Below are 25,816 nucleotides of genomic sequence, written 5' to 3'. Positions count from 1 at the left end.
GATTCTTGCATAACGCATAATGCAAGAAATCAACGAAATTCTTCTTTTCATAGAATGGAAGGAAAGGAAAGATTCTGATTGATAAGCTTATGCACTATGTGTTATGGCGCGGTCCCATAATGCGGAACGTGTACGCAATGCGGAACGATGTCCGTCCAATCCAAACATTCCGTCAATTGCGTTTCGCCGATATGTCTTTTCTAAACAATCACGAGCGTTCCGTCAATTTCTCATTGCGCCAATTCCACATCATGGGATCGCACCATTATGTGTTATGCAAGTGTTATCATTATAGCGGGGAGTCTGTGCATAGTTTATATTGGGTCATCTAAAAAGTATCCGCAGTACTTTGTCACTAGATATATGACCATCAACACACATCTAGTGACAAAAAACCGCGGATACTTTTTAGATGACCCAATATAGTATAATGTAACAATAATACATAATATAATTTATACATATTGTAACAGAAGTTTTGTATACATTAATATATGTATATACAATAATATATACTAATAAAGGCTTGATACAAAGTCTTGATAAAGATTCGACTTTTTACGTAAGATATTTACCGTAAGATATAGTCTAATATTATATATTATTCATTGTATTCATCATATTAAACCTGTACAATAAAATAAAAAGAATGAAGAGCACATATATATTTCATTCTATATAAATGGCGCAAGAGATGCATGCACGTGTGCATTGAATTATTTTTTTATAAGTGTACAGTGTACAATTAGCTTCAATTTTTTAGATTTCCGCTAAATCGATTCTTTGGTGTTCGATTTTTTGGTAAATCGATACTTACAGTTGCGATTCGAGTTGATTAAAAAAATCGATTCTTTTACCGAGATCCCTACCAGACACACTCGGCGCTACATTGCTTACACAGCAGCCACAACGTAGCCATGCTTGTGGGAATATGCGACTCTGTTAACGTGTCTGATTCTTAAGACAAGCCCACACTTATCGTGATGGAAGGTGTAAAGATCGACCACTTTGCTTGTAATTAATAATGATGAATTTATTCCAGGAACACGTACGAATACGACCGTACAGGACGAGCGCCATACTCTAATCTATCTTCTTTTTTTTTTTTTGACGCTGCTTGTAGGCAACTCGCAATCTACAAAATCCCTAGGCTTCCTCCGCTCGTTGCGCTAGAGGTATTGAGACGTAGATCCCTACATGCTGCCATTCTTAAGATACATCGTCCATTTTTCAAGGCTGGAGAGGATAAATCGATATTTGATTCATATAATCGTGCTACATGTGCTACATTGTGCTATCAAATATGTATTCTCAAATATGTAAGAAAAATGGATGTTGCTATATAATTTACATCTACTTTATCAGAGGGCAATAGTGCGCGGCAGTATTTTGCGGTTACAGGTTTTGAGTCCTCTCTCAGATTTTTCTCTGCTATAACTATTTTATAATACTAAAAATTGTTATTGCATTACAGTTTTTATCAAAGTTTTATAAGTAATTATTTTATTGTGTTGCGATATTTATTATCATCTAATACAACATTGTTCTAAAACTAAACTATTTTTCAAATATATGTATATTTTTTATTTACTTCTTAATTTAACATTGTTAAAAATAATGTTATAATTAATTTTGATTGAAAATTATATTTAACGATTTTTAAATGTTTTCATCTGGAAAAGTAATGATACTGTTAATTTGACAGTATTATTTTTCCACGTGAAAACATTTAAAAATCATTAATGTATAATTTTCAATCCAAAAAAAATTAAATAACGTACATGTGTGCACGCGCGTATGTGTACGCAAGCATATTCAGTTATGTTAGATTAAGTATGAGGGGAAATGATCACAATTGTCTGGTTGATAATACTTTATTTTCAGCGTATATACAACTGCCGCAAGACCGCCAGAAGAAAGTAACCACAACTTCTTGTTCGATGTTAATTAGCCCTTGCCGCGGAGTAGCAGCAATTCCGACCAGGGTGAACCTAGTAGCTGAAACAAGTAACCAAGCGGGGGCGCCACCTGGGAGGAGAGGAGAGAAACAAAATTCTCCGCCCCTCCCTTAAAACAAAAACATGTTCATGGAAATCAGATATTGAGGTTTAAAGATTTGAGATATGCAGTAATTAAACGACACAAGGTAAAGGGGGATTGTTAATATACAATCAATATATATTTATCATACAATGAATATTAAAGGGATGAAATGGAAAGTGTTTTTTCAGATAATTACGAAGTTTAATCGATTTATGAATACAAAGTTTGCAATAAAAGAGAATATGATTAATGTCCTGATTTGGGTCACCACAGGAACATGCAGGCGAATTGACAATATTTTTACGATGCAGGCTGTATGCTAGATTATAATGATTAGATCTAATTCTGGAAATGGTGACAATCTCCTCTCTTTTAAGATTCTTATGATAGAACCAGGACTTAGCTGAGTTACTTCTATGAAAATTATCATATAGCTGCCTGTTTGAGATCGGTAATTCGAAAAGAAAAGCAAGAATTCTTTCAGTCGACCGACAGTAATTGTCATTGAACGCATGCATAAATTGAGCTCGTGATTTCATCTCGAGCATGATCTAAATCCTCGATAAAAATCAGCGATTTGGTGTTCTTTGTTCTTTTTAAAAACAAGTCATTACACGCAAACAAGTTGTCGTTACCGGCAACGGACAATCGAAAGTTCTAGAACGATTCAATTCGCGCACGCGAGCGCCGCGCTCCGACAAATACGTCACGCGCTATCACCAATCCCACGCACGGATTTTCTGTCCCGCATGACTGTTACGTTGAACGTCGTTAGAAAAGAATCCAAAGCGCCAATCAATTTTGTACACCTAATGCCACGTAATAATTACGATTGTGGCAAATTTTTATTGGATTTTTCCCAAAAAAAGAAAGTTCAGGCCGAAAGCAATAAATGCTTCGATCTCGCCGTCCTCCTTCTTACTTCAAAAAAAGTTCTTAGAGTTCTTAGAGTCATAGTCTTGCTACTATATCGCTTCGTAAAATCGCCGTGCTAACCGCTTAGTGAAATCGCGATAAAACGAATCTTTCGAGAAGTGCCGAGAAAATCACCGAGATTTTCCATTACCGTCATTCCAAAATATCATTTGGAAAAGGTGACCGCATTTAATATTCTGTTAATCTAATATTTAATTAATTATATTTTTTGACTTTGTAACTGAGCATATTAAAGAAAATTCTTTTGTTAAATTACAAAGAAACGGAGTTCTCTTTACTGTGCATCATATCAACCTTGTGCCGTTTTCTCACTCGAATCTTTCCGCGCGGTGCGCTCTCGCACATTTTCTGGTCCTTCGAACCGGATTCTCGCCGGCATCCGCAGTGTCGAGTGCATCGCGTCCAGTGCGCGCATTATCAAGAAAAGTAGAGAGAGAAGAATTCGCAAGTGAAATCATGAGTGAAATAACCGTCTTGCTGACCTCCCAGAGTAACATGCATAATCGCATAGCAAAGTCAATAGCCAATTGGGGACGGCCAACATCACCCACCACAATGTCGAAACCCGCTTGGCGCTTCTCGACCAGCTGTGGACGGAATTCGAAAAGCAACACAAGCTTATTCAAGTTCATTACAAGGGCACCTTCGATCAGAGTGAGTACAACACGTCTCAATTTGCCGATGCCGCCGAAAACACGTACGTGCAGGAGCGCGGCCTGCTGAGCGAGTACCTGGCAAAGCTCAAAGCTGAAAATTCTAGTACAGCTCCTCCAAGTGCGGGAACCGATTGTTTGACCAAGTCGGCGTTGCCGCGCTTAAAAATCCGATCGTTTTCGGGCGCGTTTGAAGACTGGCCATCGTTTCGGGATATATTCTTGTCTGTCGTTGGCAACAATCCGTCTATCTCAAACGTAGAGAAATTTCATCATTTAAAGCATTGCTTAGAAGGACCCGCGGAAGCGTTGATACGCCCGCTGGCCGTAACCGGAGACAACTATTCGCGCACGTGGGCGCTGCTCTGCAAGTATTATGAGAATAAACGGGAGCTGTCGCGCGCCAATTTTTGCACGTTCACCTCAGTGCCGAAAATGAAAAGCGATACCGCCGAGGAACTTAGCCGCATCCACAACGCCACGATCAGTGTCGTAAACGGCCAAGAAAGTATTGAGAGTCCAGTTGGCGCATATGGATTCGACCTTTTGAATCACCTAGTCATCGAGCTTTTCGACCCGAAAACGCGTCTCGAGTGGGAATCGTATCTGAACCATTCCACGGACTTGCCAAACCACGACACGTTGCTGGACTTCATGACAAGGAGAACGCTGACTCTCAAAGCCACCAAACCAAAATCGCTCAAGGTCTCCGACAACCCGTCGCGATCCGCCAAGTGGCATCACGTCAAGAAATACACCGAATCTTCACAATGCGTCCTATGCAAGGGTAAACACCACGTGATGGTGTGCGAAGAATTCAAGAAAAAATCCGCGGTCGACCGCAAGGCCGTCGCCGAAACTCACAAGCTGTGCTTCAACTGCCTCGGCCATCATACTTTCGCGAAGTGCCAGTCGACGAGGACGTGTGCTACGTGCAAGTCTCGTCACCACTCAATGTTACACGACGCGTAAGCTTCACCGAAACCTCAAGAAGTCAGCTCACTGTCGGCAGTGCGCCGCGACCACAAGGCTACTTTGCTCGCAACTGCGCGAGTTTCCGTCGCTGATCGTCACGGCAATCGGCATACCACACGCGTGCTCATCGACCAAGGTTCGGAAATTTCTTTGATTTCCGAGGCTCTGGTCCAGCGCCTACGCCTGCCACGCTCTCGATCCGCAATCGAAGTCATCGGCATCAGCGGCAAAAGCTCCGGGCTCAACAGGGGAAGGGTAACGCTCAAGGTGACCTCGTTAACAACAGGGACCGACTTCACAGTCGGAGCCTTTATTCTGCCACGTCTTTCGCTTTACCAAGGCCCTCAAGCAAGGACCAAAATGGAGTGGCCACACCTAAAGGGGCTCCAATTGGCTGATCCAGACTACGCAAACGACCCCATTGAGCTACTTTTTGGAGCGGAAGTATGCTCAATCATTCTCCAGGATGTCCGCAAGGGAGGCTCCCAAGCGCCTATCGCTCAAAAGACACTGCTCGGCTGGATCTTATCGGGAGGTTGCGACCAAGTAACCAACTCAGCACAGCGCCACTCGCTTCAGTGCACCGTAGATCATGAGCTAGCCGACCTTGTGCTTCTGGGAACAGGAACGAGAAGTGCCTGCTCCCGTCGCACTCACGCCAAAAGAGCAGCAATGCGAAGACATCTTCGCGCTGCAGCACCAACGCACTGCCGAAGGACGATACGTAGTGCGACTACCTTTCGCATCTCCGCCGACGACGCTGATTGATACGAGAAGATCTGCTGAACGGCTCTTAATCGCCATGGAGCGACGCTGTGAGAGAGACGCACGATTCGGCGATCTCTACCGCGTCTTCCTGAAGGAATACGAGGATCAAGATCACATGGAATTGGCGCAAGAACCACCGAATTCTGGCGAAGATCGGTGCTACCTTCCACATCACGGCGTCCTTCGAGAATCCAGCACCACGACGAAGCTCAGGATCGTCTTCAACGGATCGCAGCGTACAAGGTCCGGTGAGTCGCTCAATATTCATCTACTAGTTGGGGCTAATTTGCTGCCACCCCTCGCGAACGTACTTCTGCGGTGGCGATGGCATCGATACGCGCTAGTGGCCGACATTGAGAAAATGTATCGGCAGATTCTTGTGCATCCCGACGATCATAGGCATCAATGCATCCTGTGGCGACACAGCACTGATGAGCCTATACGCGAGTTCACGTTGAAAACAGTTACTTACGGTCTCGCTTGCGCGCCATTTCTCGCCATTCGCACGCTGCGTCAACTCGCCGATGACGACGGACCGCGTTTCCCTCGAGGCGCGAATGCTTTATGACACGACTGCTACGTCGACGATGTCGTAACCGGAGCGCATTATAAAGACGACGCTATCGCGCTCCAAGTCGAGCTCCGCAACCTCTGCATGGCGGGCGGGTTCTCTCTCCGAAAGTGGGCCGCCAACTGCCAGGAGCTGCTTCGCGACATTCCGTCTGAGTACTGTCTCACCAGAGACTCGCGATCGTGGGAACAAGAGAACCACTCAACGCTGGGATTGCGCTGGTATCCAATCAGGGACGAATTCGCCTTCTCTGTTCCTCCTCGCACCGTCGTCGCGTTCACCAAGAGAAGTCTGCTGTCGGAGACAACTCGACTCTTCGACCCGCTCGGATGGCTGGCTCCAGTGACCATTCAAGCTAAAATTCTTATACAGTCAGCCTGGCTGCAGCAACTAGAGTGGGACACACCATTGCCGTCAACCATCGCTGGAAAGTGGAAGCAGCTCTGGGAAGAACTTCCACTGCTTGAGAAGCTCAGAGTCGGCCGCTGGCTCGGCACCGGCGACACGAGCTCTCAACTCGAACTGCACGGCTTCGCAGACGCGTCCGAAAGAGGTTACGCCGCCGTGGTGTACCTCCGCATCACCGTAAAAAACCAAACAAAGACTCTATTGTTGACAGCCAAAAGCAAGGTTGCGCCGATCAAACTCGTTTCTCTCCCGCGACTCGAACTCTGCGCCGCCGCATTGCTTTCAAATGTACTCGCGCACATGCGCTCTGTGCTAAACCTAGCGACAACGCCAGTAATCCTGTGGTCAGACTCCAAGGTCACGCTCCACTGGATTCGAGGTCACGCGCTGGAAAACTTACGTGGCCAACAGAGTGTCACGAATCCAGCAGCAGCTTCCAGAGGCTCAATGGCGTCACGTCCCGGGCAAGGACAACCCTGCCGATTGTGCCTCCCGGGGACTAACACCACGCGATCTCCTCAGCCATTCCTTGTGATGGACGGGTCCCGCCTGGTTGTGCGGGAATCCGACGCAATAGCCAAGCGTCAACCTGGAGCCCATCAAGGACGTACCAGAGCGGCGGGCCACAGCACTCGCGACAGTCATCAGGAGCAGCCGCGAGCCGGAGGAGCTCCGCAGATTCTCGTCGCTTCACCGGTTGCTCAGAGTGACTTCCTGGTGCTTGCGTTGGCGTCACCGCGGTCGCTCGGTCGGTTCTGTGGACGCTCAGCACCACGAGTCGGCGCTTCTCCCAGCCGAACTCGACGCGGCGCTCCTTCAGTGGATACGCATAATGCAGTCACGGCATTATCAAGAGGAGAGGGCAGCTCTCGAAAACAAATGCGATCTTGCACGATCCAGCCATCTGCGAACCCTCAGCCCGTACATGGACGAACACGGAGTTCTGCGAGTTGGAGGGCGCTTCAAGCACGCAGCGCTGTCGTTCGACGAGCGACATCCGATCATCGTGCCTCCAAGGTCATGGCTCACTCGCCTGCTGGTGGAAGCCTACCATCGCCGTACTCTCCACGGAGGAGTCCAGATGACCCTGGGATTGCTTCGTCTCCGGTTCTGGATTCCACAAGGCCGAGCGGTGGTCAAGTGATGGCTGCATCAGTGCGTGACATGCACACGGTGGAGGGCTGCCACTCCGCAACCAAAGATGGGAAACCTTCCTCCAGGAAGAGTGACTCCCGCACGACCATTTCTTCACGTGGGCATCGACTACGCCGGGCCTATCTTCATCAGGACGAGCAAAGGGCGTGGGCACAGCGCTCACAAAGCGTTCATCGCCGTCTTTATTTGTTTTAGCTCCAAGGCCGTTCATCTCAAGGCTGTTTCAGCTTACACCACCGACGCTTTCCTGGCTGCTCTCCGTCGATTCACATCTCGCCGAGGACTGTGCACGGACATCTACTCTGATTGCGGCATCAATTTTTTGGGCGCCGACCGGCAACTTCGAGAGATGCTTCGAGCCTCCTCGGCAGAATGACTAAAGATCGCACACGTAGCTACATCGGAGGGGATCCATTGGCATTTCAATCCCCCTTCGGCACCTCATTTTGGTGGACTCTGGGAGGAGGCCGTGAAATCGGCTAAGTATCACCTGCGCCGAACCATCGGCGAAACCAGGCTCACCTTCGAGGAAATGAGCACTCTGCTCGCACAAGTGGAGGCATGCCTGAACTCCCGGCCCATGCATGCCCTCTCAGACGACTCCGACGACTTCACGGCTCTGACACCTGGTCACCTGCTCATCGGGGCACCACTATTGGCCATTCCTGAGCCTTCCTTGTCAGATAAGAAGGAAAATTTGCTTTCTAGGTGGCAGCTTATCCAGCGAATGCGAGACCATTTCTGGCAGAGATGGTCACGCGAGTATTTACACACTCTGGCTACCAGACCGAAATGGACCAAGGACGCTTTGCCACCACGCCTTGGATCGCTATGCATCATTCGCTCCAAGCTCTCACCACCAAATAAGTGGCCTCTGGCGCGGATCACGCAGCTACATCCTGGAGACGACGGCATAGTGCGAGTGATCACAGTCAAAACCGCCTCATCCGAATTAACTCGTCCTTTAGTCAAATTAGTTTTATTGCCAGAAGAGGCTAACGCGTTTATCTCGCACGCTAATGCATCAAATGTAAAGGAGAGCTTAAATTGATCGCGTGTACTTTCATAAATCATTGATTCAATGTTATTTGTCATATAATTCTCGTTTACAGTTCAAGCTCTTCCACGGAATCATTGCATTGTATCACTTGTCTTATGTTCGCGTTTACTGTTTTTTTTATTGTAATCTCAATGCGCTCGAGGTAACTTCTATACATATATCGTCACGGAGATGACGAGGCGGGCGGGAATGTTTGAGATCGGTAATTCGAAAAGAAGAGCAAGAATTCTTTCAGTCGACCGACAGTAATTGTCATTGAACGCATGCATAAATTGAGCTCGTAATTTCATCTCGAGCATGATCTAAATCCTCGATAAAAATCAGCGATTTGGTGTTCTTTGTTCTTTTTAAAAACAAGTCGTTACACGCAAACAAGTTGTCGTTACCGGCAACGGACAATAGAAAGTTCTAGAACGATTCAATTCGCGCACGCGAGCGCCGCGCTCCGACGAATACGTCACGCGCTGTCACCAATCCCACGCACGGATTTTCTGTCCCGCATGACTGTTACGTTGAACGTCGTTAGAAAAGAATCCAAAGCGCCAATCAATTTTGTACACCTAATGCCACGTAATAATTACGATTGTGGCAAATTTTTATTGGATTTTTCCCAAAAAAAGAAAGCTCAGGCCGAAAACAATAGATGCTTCGATCTCGCCGTCCTCCTTCTTACTTCAAAAAAAGTTCTTAGAGTTCTTAGAGTCATAGTCTTGCTACTATATCGCTTCGTAAAATCGCCGTGCTAACCGCTTAGTGAAATCGCGATAAAACGAATCTTTCGAGAAGTGCCGAGAAAATCACCGAGATTTTCCATTACCACGATTCCAAAATATCATTTAGAAAAGGTGACCGCATTTAATATTCTGTTAATCTAATATTTAATTAATTATATTTTTTGACTTTGTAACTGAGCATATTAAAGAAAATTCTTTTGTTAAATTACAAAGAAACGGAGTTCTCTTTATTGTCGTGCATCATATCAACCTTGTGCCGTTTTCTCACTCGAATCTTTCCGCGCGGTGCGCTCTCGCACACTGCCCTTTAAATGTTGAAATGATCTAAGTGTGCTTGAAATTTAGTATTAAGGGATTGCTTAGAGACCATAAAAAAGTCTTAAAATGGTATTTTAAATTTAGGCCGGTGTTCTAAAGGCGGCCTCATTGGCAAGGTGGTCTGCAGTCTCGTTACCGATTATACCTTTATGACCAGGAGTCCAAATAAAATTAATTTTGAAACCATGTTGTGTTAAAAAGGACAGACGATCTTTAATATCTAATGTATTGTAATATGGTTCGCATTTCTAGAGTTGTGAGACGATATAGCCTGAAGAGCATTTAAAGAGTCAGAACAGATGGAAGTCTCGTCACAACATCGATCTTCAATAAGATTAATCGCCTGAAGAATATCCCAAGACTCGGCTGAAAAAATTGAAGTTTCCGGGGGAAGCTTGAACTTGAGTGCAACGTTAAGATCTGGTGAATAGATTGCGGAGCCACGCGATCCTCGCTAACGGACTTAGAACCATCGTGTAAATAATGGGACCGCGATTGGCGTATGTGGTTATAGTTTCTAGGAATCGGGCTTGGTATATTCGGTTATTCGCTTTTGTTGGAAACGCGCCCTCAGTACCGTTGACATAGAGGGCGAGACGCGTGTTACCGGCCGAGGAGTGACTTTAAGGAAGATGCCGGAAGTAGCCGCGTGTGAACGGAAGAAGACGAGATCGGATCGCAGGCAGAGAGAGTGTCCGCCATTATATTTTTCCCGCCTTTTATAGCCGTTCGACTCTTTTACTGCCATTGTTACTACGTTTAATCCGAGCCGTGTGCTCTCAATGTTCTGTAATAAAGTAGCGTGTTCGTGTAAAATAAGAAGAAGTGTCTAATATTATTGAGAACGATCCCGAAACCGCAGCTGCAACAGCTTTCTTAGGAACATTGGTGAGGGAATTGTCAAATTGATGGACATAAGTATAGCTTTCATAACTGTGTTTATAAGCATAAGGCATGTTGGATCTGCAGATGATTTTAAGTGAGTATTTCTGCATTACATAGTACTTGAAGGCAGGTACAGTAGCTAGGGCACGCTGTCTTCTTGTAATTAATAACGATGAATTTATTCATATAGGAACACGTATGAATACGACCATACAGGATGAGCGCTATACTCTAATCTATCTTCTTATTTTTTTTTTGACGTTGCTTGTAGGCAATTCGCAACCTACAAAATCCCTAGGCTTCCTCCGCTCGAGTATGCAGCCTGTTCCAAGCTTTCAAAGCTGTGTAGCACTGGGGAATTCTTCCTGGAGAAAGCCTTATAGATGAACTTCGAGGTCATATAGCCAAATCTGATGTTAAGAGGAGTTTCCTTTGTTTCGGCCATAATGACGCTAATAGGTGTAGATAGTTGGTATCCGAGAGCAAGACGCAGATTTCTGTTGACTAACCTTTCCAGTTGTAAAAATTCAGTCTTATTGCCTTTGAGCTTGAACATTTGACATCCGTATTCGATAGCAGAGCGAAATACAGCTCTATAAAGGGTGAGAAGTAAGCTTGGATGAGATCCCCATTTAGTGCCTGCAAGAACTGCTAGTATATTAGTAAGATTATGTCCTTTATTGACTAAGGTCTTTAGGTGCTCTTTGCCACTCAACTTGGGGTCGAGAATGAAGTCCAGAAAGATGGCAAATTGTACTCTAGCATTTCTACGTTCTGAATGTGTAGTTTAATGTCCGGATGTGACTGTCTCTTCCTTGTAAAGAGCATCCATTGGGTTTTTGAGGGGAAAACTTCCAAGCCCCTGTTTCTCAAGTAAGCATATATTGTTTAGTGAAGATTGGACCGACGATCTAGCATCTTCAGCGTTTTGGTTTGATGAGAAGATAACGACATCGTCCGCATATTGTAAGAGAAGAGTGTCCTCATGTAGACATTTATTAATATCCGCATAGTAGAGGTTGAAGAGCAAAGGGCTAAGGATGGACCCTTGAGGGGTACCTTTCAAAGCGATGTATGGACCTTTAAGCGCGCCATCACAAATGAACGTGATTTGTCTGTTGGAAAGAAGGTTACTTATGAATTTAACGGTTTTGGGCGAGATCCGTTGTAATCTCAATTAAAATAGAAGGAATCACGTTGTCAAACGCTCCCTCAATATCCAAAAATGCACATATAGTAAGGGCTTTATTAATGAAGGCGCCCTGAATATAATTTGTCAGAACAACAAGATTGTCAGAGCAGGCACACTGGGGGCGGAAGCCTGTTTGATTAAGCGGCAGTATGGCATTGAATTCAGTAAACTACCTCAATCTCAGATAGATAATTTTTTCCATAATCTTTAAGAGGCATGAGAGAAGAGAAATCGGTCTGACACCTTTTCCATTTCATTTGATTTAGGAATAAGGACGACCATTGACTTATTCCATTCCGCAGGGAAAATTCCTTGACAAAAAAGATTGTTATAGATTTGTAATAGCACAGAAAGACTATCCGGTATTAAGTTCTTAATGATGTTATAGTCAATCTGGTCGGCCCTTGGAGCTGATCTAGTTTTGGCTGAATAGCTAAGAGTAACTTCTTCATAGTAAAAGGATTGTCCAAGAATTTAGCGCTTTCGCACTGCGTGGGGGTATTTTCAAGAAGGATACACTCTAAGACGATATCTCGAGGACTATAAGAGGGAGGACAGATTTTATTAATCGCATTTTCCTGCGCAGCCGACAGCGACTGGCCAGATGACATAACGGAAGCTCGGTTTTTAAAACCTTTGACCAACCTCCAAATTTTAGCAGACGGAGTATAAGCGTTAAAACTGTTGCATAGTTCCTTCTATTTCCTTCTTTTGGTTCTTCTGAGGACGCATCTACATGCCGAAGCAGTGCGCTTATAAGCGTCATAATTCTCTGAACTTGACTGGCGGTTCCAGAGCCTCTTTGCCTCGCGTCTGGCATCTACCGCGACCTGACATTCTTCGGTCCACCAAGGGGAGGGGGAGACGTTTCTCAACCATCGGTTTTGATTTCGGGGTACGTGATCCAGGAAGAAACAGAGAGTTCAAAGTGCTTTTTGATCTCTTTTACAAAGTTATCATATTGTGAGATAGCATCATCTGTTGTTACTAAAATAGAGGCAAAATCAATACAAGTTAACTTGTGAATAAAGACTTTCATTTGGAGAGAATTAAGTTTAATTTTATACTTAAATGTAGTTCTTAGGCAAGGGAGAATATTCAGGTTAATGACAACAGGGAAGTGATCACTAGAAAAGGTGTCGAGTTCTGTATAACAGTTACCAAGAGTCAGGACAGGAGGCGTTACAACAATAAGATCGATGACTGATATTTGCGAGCCGGGAGGGATCAAAAAGGTAGGTTATGAGCAGATAATAAAATAATAAGATCTTTACGATCTTCAAGGAAGTTTAAAAGACATCTGCCAAGGAAGTCAGTAATCGAGCAGTCCCAAGCTACGTTGTGCAAATTAAAGTCACCTAGGAGGACGGCGTGAAATTGATTCGCAACATAATCAAACAGGCGCTCAATAACTGTAGGAGGAGTTCGTGACGACAGATGTCTGTATATGTTAATAATGACAAAGAAGAGACCTTGACTAAAAAGCTTGATACCAATGAGCTCGATTGAATGGTGGCCTAGGTAAGTGATATCAAGAAGGTCATAGCGGAATGACTTTTTAATAGCAATGGCTACCCCGCGTTGACCGGGGCAGCGAATGTCACTTCTAATAAAGTTAAAAATGTTAGAGTGTAAGTAACTCTTCTCGATGACCATAGTCTCTTGGAGGCACCAAAGATCGTATGTATTATTATTATTATTAATTTGAAATTCCGGAAGCTTCCCCCGTAAACCCTTATAGTTCCAACTAGAAATAGAGATAGGTTTGTTAGAAGACATGAGTAGTATTAGTATTAAAATGAAAAGTGAGATAGAGTAAAGTAACAGAAAAATTAGTAATAGTTGTAAGCGCGATCGTCAGAAAAAGGGGGAGTGTCATCTTGATAATTATCATAATAAATGCATGAGTCGTTATATTCAGTCTGCTACCGGTAGAAGCGAGGAGGGAGCGGTTCAATGTATGAACTTACATGATTTAAAAACTGCTTAAGAGTCATGGAAAGCATGGGCATATCCATGTGTCTAGTAGGAAGTCTATCATGTTCATAAGGATAACTATCACGTGGATAATTAGTTCGATTATGATTAAGGAGAACACCGTCTCTCGATATGTTGGGAGATCTGCCATTCGGTAGAGATATTAGGCATTCCCTCCTAGCTTCTTCCAAAGAAGTAGAATTATTATTAGCATTGTTAGTATTGCGAGGGGAGGTGCCATAAGTATTGGAAAGGTCCTGCTTGTGTTTGTCGTTGTTCCGCGGTGAAGATGGGAGAGGGGATATTGGACGGGAAGCGCTAGTTCCCTGACGCGAGGATCGTAGATGTTCAGGAGAGGTACAAGGAGTAGAATTCTTAACAGAAACTTTGGTGTACGACAGTTTAGAGGTATCTGCATTTTCAAGGGGGGAGAATTTGTTATAACTGATGAACGAATGAGGGGAGATATCATTCTTTGGCGGAAGTAAAGGGAAATTATAGTAATCATCATCTGCAAAGTGAACGCTACGCGTACTACCTAAGTCAGCACTGGACCTAAAGTTAGATCGAGAGTCCGTAGACGATAACCTATTCCTAGCATCCGCAAGAGAGATATTTTCGGTGACTGCGATCGTCTGTACTTTTTTCTGTTTAAAGAGAGAGCAATTTGTTTTTCGACGTGGTGATATGATCTCCAGAGCAATTGATACATTTGGGGGGGGGGGAGTTTTGCCTCTCACACATCTCGTCTTCTTTATGAGCTTCTTTATGACCCGTCGGGATCCCCCGACCCGCTTCCCATGAGAGGCACACTCATAGTCTTTCAAAATACCGTTAAAAATATAGGAAGTATAGGTAAGGAGAATTAGGCGCAAATAGGAGATAAGTGAGAATGCGAGTCCATTAATGACTCAAAAGACACAGATCGCTCTGAAAAGAGCGGACGACGTAACACACGACGCGACACTAAACGCAGACACGTTCGTACCGGTCAAAGATACGCGCCAAAACTCAAGTAATCACAACGTCGCGCGGCGATGATCGGCTGACCATGAATGCAACGCTCTCAAGAGCGAGCACGCAACCGACGCCACAAGTGCATGTCGCGCGTGTCCTCTGACATTTCAAATGTTTAAAATGAGGGTCGTTTCTTAACATTGATTGTATATGGAGCTTTCCATTCTTCTTCTCATTATTCTTTAGAATACGGGTAATAGAGAACACGAACAAAACGAGCATCAAGTATTTTAGCATCACATGAAATGGCACCTTTAAGGGCTGCATACAATGAAAGGAATAAAGAACAGGGAACAGAAAATAAGAATTTCTACCTATCAGAAACTGTGTATTGTCACGTCAGCGGTACTTATAAAACTTGTCCAGGAATGTCCCTGGCCAAATTACAAATTTTTCCTTACTTCAATAACCGACGGGGCATTAGAACTGCAGGGATCGCCCCTGACATCTTCTCCCCACCTCACGCGCCCTACCAGCATGGAGGGGCACCTTTTTCCTGAAAGCGTTCGGGTTCTAAAAACGGGACTTGCTCTCTCTCGCGAGCAGCGAGTGTTTTAAGGAGTTAGTTCAAAACCTCCCGGGGTCAGGTCTGGTCGAAGAGAAACGGTCTCTTCCAGAGTATCGTGATTTCTAGTTTAATTCCTAAATTCTACTCGCGTGAGCAATCCAATCTAATTATAGGTACATCTTATTTAACCTTCCTAGTTAACCGCATCTAATTATTAGTTATAACATAAGTCTGGATATGTGTGTAGCAACTGCAGAAGTTATAAAATACACTAATTACTTTTGAGCAATTATAAGTACGTATATATATAATAATATTTGACGAAACCTCTCCTTTTACAATAAACGCCGCCGCGCGTATACGTTTATCGTTTAACTTGGAGATCGTGTGTGTGAACGAGCGGAATCAGCGCCGGCCAATCATCGAGCACCTACAAGGAGCCTGACCAACCGGAATCCAGACTGAGCCGCGTGTCCCGCACCACGGACCGAACCACCAGCAAGATTCATGAAGGGATTACCGTAGGTTTCTTCTTAACCGAAAGGTTTCTTCTTAACGCGCAACTCTCGATTTGTTACCCGCCATTGGTCCCCGGTTTGTCCAGGTATCAATTACCAACGGTTGGACCTTGGGACGTAACATATTTTGATGACAGCGGTGGGATGATATATAAAATCTCACCACGCGAATCGATTATTTAACTTCGCTGTACTTCCGCATCCCGTTATGGATACTCGCTCAACAAAGAGAGACGAAGGCGTAAAGCTCAGCGAAGAGGAGCTGGAGGCGCTACGGCAAGCACTCGCGAAACAGGAGGAACGCTTGCGGAAACAGGGCGCAGCCTTGGATAGGGAACGGGCGGAAATAGGAAAAGAGCGTGAGATCGAAAAAGCGCGATTACAAGCCGAACGCGACACGCTCACACGACAACTTGAAACCGAGAAAACACAACTCCGGGCTGAGCGTAGCGCCCTAGAACGAACCCGCGAAACGATAAATCAAGAGTCAAGCCGCGAACGAATCGCCGACCATGAAACCGAGCACGGACAGCACGGATACGTAGACAGATCGCGTAATTACGGAGACGGCAACGTCTGTGAACTGCTCATTTCGTTCAAGGACGAAATATTTCGAGAAATTAATAGCTTCCGTCGTGATATAGATAAGGTAAGACTCCACGATCCTCTACTTACGCCGTCCGACGGCCAACGTCCGTTCGAATCGCAACCCCATGCTTTCCTACAGGAGAACTGTATGGAATCTTCCCAGCCACCAAAGGTCTCGTTCCGGGAAATCACTGAATGCATTCCCTCTTTCGACGGATATAATATTCCGCTATCGCAATTTATTCGGGGTTGTCGTCCCGCTAGAGAAATCATCCCTCCCTCCTCGAAGAGGAACCTAACGAAAATACTGATAAACAAATTGAGAGGGCGTGCTCATTACGCAGTGGAAGACGAGCCATGCGATACGGTAACTCAACTAATAGATCTTTTAAACGGGGCCTTCGGATCGTCTAACACAATCGATCAATACCGTGGCGAGTTAAGTACGTCATACATAAAGAAAAACGAACATATGCTAGATTATATTAGTCGAGTAAAGGATTTGCGTACCGCGATTCTCGACGCCGAGCGTCGTACGGGAGGAACCCTGCATCCCCGAAGGATAGCCGAAGTAGACGCGCTCACTGCAAGATCATTTTGCAAAGGTCTTCCCCTCCAATATCGATTGCAACTCACATCGGAACACCGCGAGAACCCATTCGAGGCATTTTCCGCAGCCAAGTCCCTCGCAAAAAGGGAGGAGCTCAATAAACAAAGATACAACGTTCGAAACATGTACGAAAACGTACCTCAACGACTACCTCCCGCAAGCCTTACCGCCCTCTCGCTCAATCAACCCCCCGACGTGAGGAGCCTCCCTCTAGATACCGGCCCGAAGAAACGCGAGGAAATGTTGATGACCAGAGAAACTTAAATTACTCATATACTAGAGATATACGCCCTCCTGAACCGTATCGTAGCCGCGAGAATCGCGCCGGCAGCAATGTGCCCCCTGATCGCTACACCAATGCTCGTTCCGATAAATGGTGCCGATATTGCAAAAACGCGGGCCATGAGATCGAACAATGTCGGAAACGTGAATATAATAACTCCCGGGTCAACCAGGGAAACGCCGGGAGCCCCTCGGGAATAACGGACGAATCTCGAGCGGGGAGAATTCAGGAAAATCGTCCGGTGCGCGCGATCGAAACCCAATCAGACAATATCGCGAACGACGCATCGCAGTCTTAAATCCTCGCGATTTTTCCCACGCACCTACTGTCGTCATTTCTGCCGACGGATTACTACAATCAACAGAATTCATGATTGATACAGGTGCTGCGCCAAATTTAATAAAAATACGCAATCTACGTCCCGAGATATACGTTCAAACTCAGCAGTCGATTCTCCTTAGCGGAATAACCGACGGAAATATAAAAACTCTCGGGGCCGTCGAAATAAAATTTATGGGATACCCCATAATCTTGCAAGTTGTAACGAACGACTTTCCAATTTCTCAAGAGAGAATCCTAGGATCGGATTTCTTATGCAGCGCCACAAAAATCGACTTCGTACAAAAAATTCTAACGTGGCGGGACATCACAATACCTTTTACTCAACGAAATACTGTAATCGTCCCACCTAGATCTCGTTTCACTATTCCGGTGCGAATTGTCAATTCAGAATTATCGGAAGGGTATGTTCCACGAATTAATATATGCGAAAACGTGTACCTAGATAGCGCGTTAGTAGCTAATCGTGACGGTAGAGCCCTTATTAGTGTAATAAATGCGAGCGAAATCGACCAAGAAATAGAAATTCCTATAATTCAGCTCGAGGAAGTCGAAATTGTCTCCGACGGGCGAACAAGCGGCGCTTCGCTATTCGAAGGACGTGCTTCGGCCTTAGGGCACGGGGAACCGAATAGTGCAAAAAACGACCGCACATTCCAAGTTGCCTCTACCACAGGAAAAACCGTCCCTAGTGACGAGCGCAAAGAACAAATAAAAACTCTCCTACGACTCGACCACCTAAACGACGAGGAAACGGCGCACGTGAATAAGTTAATAAACAAATACAACGATCTTTTTCACATACCGTCCGACCCATTGGGATACACAAATGCCATGCGTCATAAGATAAACACCACTGATAACCATCCTGTCTACACTAAACAATACCGATATCCTCCCATCCATAAGGAGGAAATAAATAAACAAATAGAGGCTCTCCTAGATAATGGCACCATCTCTCCTTCCGACTCCCCCTACAACTCCCCCCTCTGGATAGTCCCCAAGAAACCCGACTCATTAGGTAATAAACGCTGGCGCATGGTAATCGATTACCGTACATTAAACGAAAAAAACGATCGGCGACGCGTACCCGCTGCCTAATATCACCGAGATCCTTGATCAATTGGGCAGTGCCAAGTATTTTAGCGTTTTCGATCTCGCGTCAGGTTTTCATCAGATACCGATGCACGAGCCGGACGCACAGAAAACAGCGTTCTCAACACCTCACGGTCACTATCAATTCAACCGAATGCCATTCGGTCTAAAAACGCTCCTGCGACATTTCAACGGCTTATGGATCAGGTTCTGTCCGGGCTGCAAGGAATCGAATTGTTCGTGTATTTAGACGATATCGTGTTATATGCAGGGTCATTGCGCGAACATGAGATTAAATTTAATAAATTAGCCGAAAGATTACGAAAAGCGAATCTAAAACTCCAGCCTGACAAGTGCGAGTTCCTGCGCAAAGAAGTCGCATACTTGGGCCACATCATCGGCAAAAACGGAGTTAGACCGGACCCACAAAAAATTTATGCGGTAGAAAACTTTCCAGTGCCGCACGACCCGAAAAGCGTTAAGCAGTTCTTGGGGCTCGCAGGATATTATCGGCGTTTTATTTCAGATTTCTCCAGAATAGCTCGTCCGCTAACCAACTTACTAAAGAAGGATGTAGAATTTGAATGGACTGACGTACAGGAACACGCGTTCGTCACCATTAAAACCTTACTATGTTCGGAACCTCTCTTACAGTACCCAGACTTTACGCGATCATTTCTAATTACAACCGACGCATCAAAGTACGCTGTCGGAGGAATTCTTAGTCAAGGTCCCATAGGTAAGGACCGCCCCGTCGCATATGCCTCCCGACTCCTAAATTCTGCCGAGCAAAATTACTCTACAATTGAAAAAGAACTTTTAGCAATAATATAATGTGAATCACTTTAGACCATATGTATACGGTCATAGGTTCGATCTCGTGACAGATCACAAGCCTTTAATCTGGCTGCATTCCGTGAAAGACCCACGTCTAGGCTCGCACGATGGAAACTCAAACTCGCCGAATATGAGTACAAAATTTGTTATAAAGCAGGAAAAATAAATTCGAACGCCGATGCGCTGTCAATCCGGTGGTCGAAGTAACTGCAGAGGAAACCATCAATAAAACTAAAAGTCATAAACCTTTGTTCCCCCTTGCATTGAACGAGAGTGTTGACTCAACATCCGCCCCGGCTCTGCCTGCAAAAACTACTCCGCCTAGACAAAGCCATGACATTCCAGAAGATGTAGTTTCTCTTACGCGTGACAAATTTATAGACGAAGACGATACAGAGTTAGACGACAGCAGCGAAGACAGTGACTTCCCATTACCTGACACTCCCGACACTCCTTGCCAACGTTTTAAAGTACGAGAAGTACGTGACAATTTCATTATGCGCAAGGATAATCTTATCATCTTTACCACACAGACGGGCGAACCCTGCGACAAGGGAGCGCGCATGCTCGCAGAACAAGAGCGACTCCCGCGGATCGAAAACGCCACTCTCGGGCACGCCAAATTAATTAGCGACAAAAATCGTTACATAATCGCTCTGATAATCAAAGAACGCGTATCCGAGACAATAGGGCGACAAGTAATAACCGAAGCGATTGCAGCATTATTAAGCGTAATCAACGAACTCGGCTTAACGACGGCCTCACTATGTAAAGGTGATATAGATAGGGTATCGTGGGGAAAAATTAGAGACATCTTGGACGACACGTTTAATAACCACAGCGCTAAGATAACAATATGCACCAATAAAATTTCAACCCCCCCAGTCGACGATCGACTGCGGATACTTAAAGAATATCACGACTCCGCGACAGGTGGCCACAAAGGCATAACGAAAACTTATTGGCGCATAAAAAACCGTTATCAATGGCCTAATATGAAATCGGATATACAGATACACATTCAAAATTGTAGAAATTGCCAGTTAAAAAAACTTGTGCGCTTGAAGACGCCAGCCGATGGTCGTAACGGATACCCCAGCCGCTGCGTTCGAAAAAATATCGATGGATATTATGGGGCCGTTACCCGAGACTCGAGCCGGCAGTGCGTATATCTTAACCATACAGGATCTCTTAACTAAATATTCTCTCGCGATACCGCTTAAACAAGCGACCGCCATCGATGTAGCCACCGCGTTCGTAAATGAGTTTATCTGTATCTACGGCGCCCCTAAAGCGCTTCTCACCGACCAAGGCTCAAACTTCTTGAGCGCCCTTATGCGCGCCGTCGCCCGAAAATTCCGCATATCGCAATGTAAGACAACCGCTTATCATCCGCAATCGAATGGCTCGATCGAAAGAAGCCATCACGTACTTTAGGAATACCTTAAACAGTACGTCGACAAAGAGCGAGAGTGGGAACAATTAAGGTTAGCAACGTTCTCTTACAATACAAGCATGCATGAAAGCACGAAATTCACACCACATGAGTTGGTTTTCGGCAAAACAGCTAGAATTCCGACGAATGATCCTATTTTGCCGAGCGACATGAGTGAAACATACGTAAATTATATAACTTCATTGTTCGACCGACTCAGAGACTCACAGGAAATAGCCAGAGAGAATCTCTGCCGAGCGAAACAAAGATCGAAGGTTTATTACGACAAGAAATGTAATCCCCGAACCTTCCGACGCGGTGACCAGGTATATTTACTAAAGGAACCCGTAAAAGGGAAACTCACCGACCAATATACCGGACCACACGAAATATTAGAGATTTTAAGGAACAATAATGTTAAGATAGCGATAAATAGCAATAGGACTCGCATAGTACATAGCAATAAACTAAAGAAATTGCGTTATATCGGAGAACGCGGAGCACATCTACCCGAGGATGACGACCCCCACCCCGGGCCTAGCAGAAGAAACTAACGCAGAGACACTCACTGACGCATTAGTCTGACAACAAACGCACCCAAGAATGGACACACGGGGAATCATTTTCGGCATCATCACCGCGCTTCTCACCCTGCCAGCGGAAGGGCTTACGACTGCGGAGGCCACGGCCTTAATATTACATCTTTATCTCTATTAGATATAGGGGATTGTAATCTGGAAGACATCGAGCCTATCACCGAGAACACTCACGTCCAATTGCTCCAACTCTCGGACTTCGACAAGACCAGAGTAATCCAGTGTAAAATTGAGATCGACCGCATAATATATTATTGCGGGATGCACTCTCATGTATCGATCATGCATGGCGGAAGGAGAGTATATTTGCAAGAAACAACGGCCAGCAACTGCCGAAGAATTCATGAAACCGGTGCAATTGATTTGGGAGGAAGAGATGGCTACATCACTGGCCTGAAACCAAATAGTTCTTCTAGGAGCATCACCCTCGCCGGACATACGTCTGTGGATGGACGTTGCAGCGGCGCCCAGTATAGCGACCCGTATGGAACGTGGGACAGCGTCGTAGTACAAGCAACGATTAGGGTCACACTGCGGGACTTCGAGGCGCCCATTCGCCGTAACTCACATGAGATTATCTTACCTTCCGGCTTACACTGTAAGGTCACGGCCGGAGAGTGTCTCGACACCGATGGAGACGAGACCTTTTGGTCGATGATACCGCCCGATAGCTGCCACTTCAGCCATTACGACGTCCTGTACGAAGGACAAGCAAGCAAATTAACTCCCAAGGCCAAGCAGACGGCAACTACCATTTACACGGTCACTACGAGAGAGACCACGTTCGCGCTCACGCAAGCAGGCAAAAGCAACCTTTGCGGGTATACACTGGTGCAAACGGAACACCCAAAACTCTTTATTCTGGAAACACAGCAAGACCGAGCTTTTAGGGTGCGATCAAGAATCTGTGAACAACTTGGATATTTTCGCCTATGTAAATTCTAAGTTCGTGTACGTAGAGAAACACATCAGGACGCAACTAACGCGCTTATATCGAGACATAACGGAGCAAAAATGCGCTTTGGAAAAACAAATACTCCAGAACGCCCTCACATTGTCCAGCATTGCACCGGATGAAATGGCGCACCGCATCATGAAATCCCCTGGGTATACGGCCGTGGTGGCCAGAGAAGCCATACATCTCATTAAATGTGTCCCAGTGGAGTGCAAAATTCGACATACAGAAGAGTGCTTCGCTGAACTGCCTGTGACCTATGGAAATAAATCAGCTTTCCTTCTACCCGGATCAAGGATACTAACGCGAACAGGAACACATAAGGATTGTAGCGAACTCCTGCCAAATATGTATAAAATACACGAGACGTGGTTTCGCTTCATGCCGCGCCCGGTAGAATCTCTACCCCCACCCATCATCCAACCATTAACTCGACCAACGTGGAAATACGTCACGCCCGCAGCGCTCACTACCAGCGGGATATACTCGGACGAAGATCTGAACAGACTCCGCAACCATATAATGTTTCCGGTGGAGAAAACCGCAAATGTTGAATACCTTGGCGCGAGGAGCAATGAGTCACAACATACCCTCAGGAAGCATCTCGATGACGAACCTGTTTGACGAGAGATCCCTGGAAAGAATTGCCGAAAGCGCGGGGACACGTCTTTGGCAGGGATTCATTATATTCAGGTCAGCGAGCGCAGGAGTTATGGCAATATTTCTTATCATCAAGCTAATAAAACTGATCGTGGACACAATAATCCATGGCTACGCGCTTCACTCGGTATACGGCTGGAGTCTGCATCTACTTGGGGCCATTTGGGGCTCCGTCACACAACTGCTGCTTCATTTAGCGGGGCCCAACGAGAAGGATACACCTGGAAGACAAAAAGACTGGGGGGCCCACCTCCCTGTTTCCAATCCCCATTCCACGACAGAAATTCAAACCCTTAACCCCACTGCACCAACATCAAGTGAAAACGTGAGTGAGAGACCCGTGCAGTACAAGGAACTCCGCGCAATGCTGCAAAATAAAGAAAACGAATAAATGATAATCGCTAGGATAAACAATGGGTCCTTAAGCAAATAAACATGTAACCCTGCGGTAAGTTAGATGATTGCGCTAATATCATAGATAAAAAAAAATCAAATAATTGTTAAAACGTCGGACACAGTCCAACATTTTATTTTTAGGGGGGGAGGTGTCACGTCAGCGGTACTTATAAAACTTGTCCAGGAATGTCCCTGGCCAAATTACAAATTTTTCCTTACTTCAATAACCGACGGGGCATTAGAACTGCAGGGATCACCCCTGACATCTTCTCCCCACCTCACGCGCCCTACCAGCATGGAGGGGCACCTTTTTCCTGAAAGCGTTCGGGTTCTAAAAACGGGACTTGCTCTCTCTCGCGAGCAGCGAGTGTTTTAAGGAGTTAGTTCAAAACCTCCCGGGGTCAGGTCTGGTCGAAGAGAAACGGTCTCTTCCAGAGTATCGTGATTTCTAGTTTAATTCCTAAATTCTACTCGCGTGAGCAATCCAATCTAATTATAGGTACATCTTATTTAACCTTCCTAGTTAACCGCATCTAATTATTAGTTATAACATAAGTCTGGATATGTGTGTAGCAACTGCAGAAGTTATAAAATACACTAATTACTTTTGAGCAATTATAAGTACGTATATATATAATAATATTTGACGAAACCTCTCCTTTTACAATAAACGCCGCCGCGCGTATACGTTTATCGTTTAACTTGGAGATCGTGTGTGTGAACGAGCGGAATCAGCGCCGGGCAGTCATCGAGCACCTACAAGGAGCCTGACCAACCGGAGTCCAGACTGAGCCGCGTGTCCCGCACCACGGACCGAACCACCAGCAAGATTCATGAAGGGATTACCGTAGGTTTCTTCTTAACCGAAAGGACGCGCAACTCTCGATTTGTTACTCGCCATTGGTTCCCGGTTTGTCCAGGTATCAATTACCAACGGTTGGACCTTGGGACATAACAGTATTCCACAATACATGATTTCTGATAGGTTGAAATTCTTATTCCCTGGTCTCTATTCCTTTCATTGTGCCTCTTAAGGTCATATCAGACTATCAACTCTGCAGGCCGACTCGACTATCGATTCTGAGTGCTGATTCTCAGCGAACTAACCATGTCGAGGTACTGACTGATTGGATTGATCGGCCAACTTACGTTTAGATTCGAGTCTATTTTTCGAGTTAGGTCATCAGCGACTCAGAATTATAAGCCTTTAAACACAATAGGCACAGGCAACAGGGAATAATGAGCCATCTAATCAGAGCTCTGGGATATAATATCGATCTTACACACCAGAGCTCTGATTGGACGGCTCGTTATTCCCTGTTGCCTGTGCCTATTGTGTTTAAGCCTTAACTAATAGAAATACAAGATTAATTACGTGATAATTTGGCGATTATCTTGTGTATAAGAAAAAGTAATTTGTAAAACAGCTTAGTGCAGAAACAAAAACCAGATCAAAATGATATGATACAGTTATATGAATAAATATACCATTATTTGTTATATTTACGTTTCATTAACGTAAACAACACCCTAACAACATATTTGCATTGCACGTTAAAAAGTTTTGTAAATCTACCAGCCCTTAAAATTCAGTTACGTCTCGATTTTCAAATATCGTATTATATCCGACACAATTTTGAGATTTTCTCGTGTTTTAGTAAATTTTACTCTTTTATACAATTCACATATATGAATCTATAGTCTATACAGACATATTGAGTGAGTCAGTAGCAAATCGAAATATCAAGTGTGATCAATCCATAGACTATAAGGATGCCGTCCCATAGAACAAAAATTGGCAACGGAACGGAACTCGCGGAATCAACATGACGAATCACAGCCATTCCGTTTTTCTTTCTTATGACTCCCATACACAGAACGCGACAATATTTGCCGCGCGGCGGAAGTTGACTCGATAGCCAATCAACGTCTCACTTGCTCGGAAGTAATAGATATGTAATTTCTATCGCGCGACAAAAATTGAACTCAATCCAACTTTCGCTGCGCGGCAGAAATAGTATTACATCATTTTTAAAAGTTTTGCAAGGTGAAGTGAAAAACAGAATTATTGATTAATGCGACAAGCGTTGCCGCGTTCTGTATGCAGGAGCCATAAGTCGTCCTTACTATGCAAAACTTCTAGAAATGACTAATATACGAGACATTGATTAGCTATCACGCTAATTTCCGTCGCGCAGCAAGTGTTGCCGCGTTCTATATGCAGAACTGCTGGAGCCAAGACGGTGGTACCAGGGGATCGATTCTGTATCTTGAAATGAGGTGAAAATTATAAAAGTGAGCGAC

The 25,816-nt window shown here is 45.0% G+C and overlaps 4 protein-coding genes and 1 long non-coding RNA gene across 6 annotated transcripts; all 5 read left to right on the top strand.

Annotated features, from left to right (window-relative positions):
• Positions 1–535: 535 nt before the first annotated feature.
• LOC147909049 (uncharacterized) lies at positions 536–3,242 on the top strand. 2 transcript variants are annotated; one of them, XR_015545751.1, is made up of 3 exons: positions 554–1,319; positions 1,885–2,146; positions 2,232–3,242. It is a non-coding gene; the product is annotated as an uncharacterized LOC147909049 (long non-coding RNA). The 2 variants fall into 2 exon arrangements; XR_015545750.1 differs by having other exon boundaries at positions 536–2,146.
• Positions 3,243–3,435: 193 nt separating this feature from the next.
• LOC147909048 (uncharacterized) lies at positions 3,436–5,943 on the top strand. The gene is made up of 4 exons (XM_087408264.1): positions 3,436–3,633; positions 3,687–4,566; positions 4,645–5,153; positions 5,233–5,943. The coding sequence occupies exons 1-4, from the start codon at positions 3,436–3,438 to the stop codon at positions 5,941–5,943; spliced, it is 2,298 nt and encodes a 765-aa protein (XP_087264390.1).
• A 2,098-nt stretch (positions 5,944–8,041) lies between these two features.
• LOC147909047 (uncharacterized) lies at positions 8,042–9,519 on the top strand. The gene has a single exon (XM_087407784.1). It carries the CDS (start codon positions 8,042–8,044, stop codon positions 8,558–8,560), a length of 519 nt encoding a protein of 172 aa, XP_087263910.1. The 3' UTR covers positions 8,561–9,519.
• A 3,642-nt stretch (positions 9,520–13,161) lies between these two features.
• Positions 13,162–17,180, top strand: LOC147909046 (uncharacterized). Its single transcript, XM_087407915.1, has one exon. The coding sequence runs from the start codon at positions 15,927–15,929 to the stop codon at positions 17,178–17,180; it is 1,254 nt and encodes a 417-aa protein (XP_087264041.1). The 5' UTR covers positions 13,162–15,926.
• A 3,805-nt stretch (positions 17,181–20,985) lies between these two features.
• On the top strand, positions 20,986–24,400 carry LOC147909045 (uncharacterized). The gene is given in 4 exon segments (XM_087408263.1): positions 20,986–21,231; positions 21,508–22,403; positions 22,405–22,993; positions 22,995–24,400. Coding segments are annotated over 4 exon segments (2,244 nt in total). The 3' UTR covers positions 23,508–24,400.
• Positions 24,401–25,816: the final 1,416 nt, after the last annotated feature.

Source organism: Acromyrmex echinatior, chromosome 7 (assembly GCF_024713525.1).
Source record: "Acromyrmex echinatior isolate Ae372 chromosome 7, ASM2471352v2, whole genome shotgun sequence".
NCBI lineage: Eukaryota > Metazoa > Arthropoda > Insecta > Hymenoptera > Formicidae > Acromyrmex > Acromyrmex echinatior.
The sequence above is the reverse complement of the archived record's forward strand: the minus strand, read 5'-3'. Positions and strand labels throughout refer to the sequence as shown.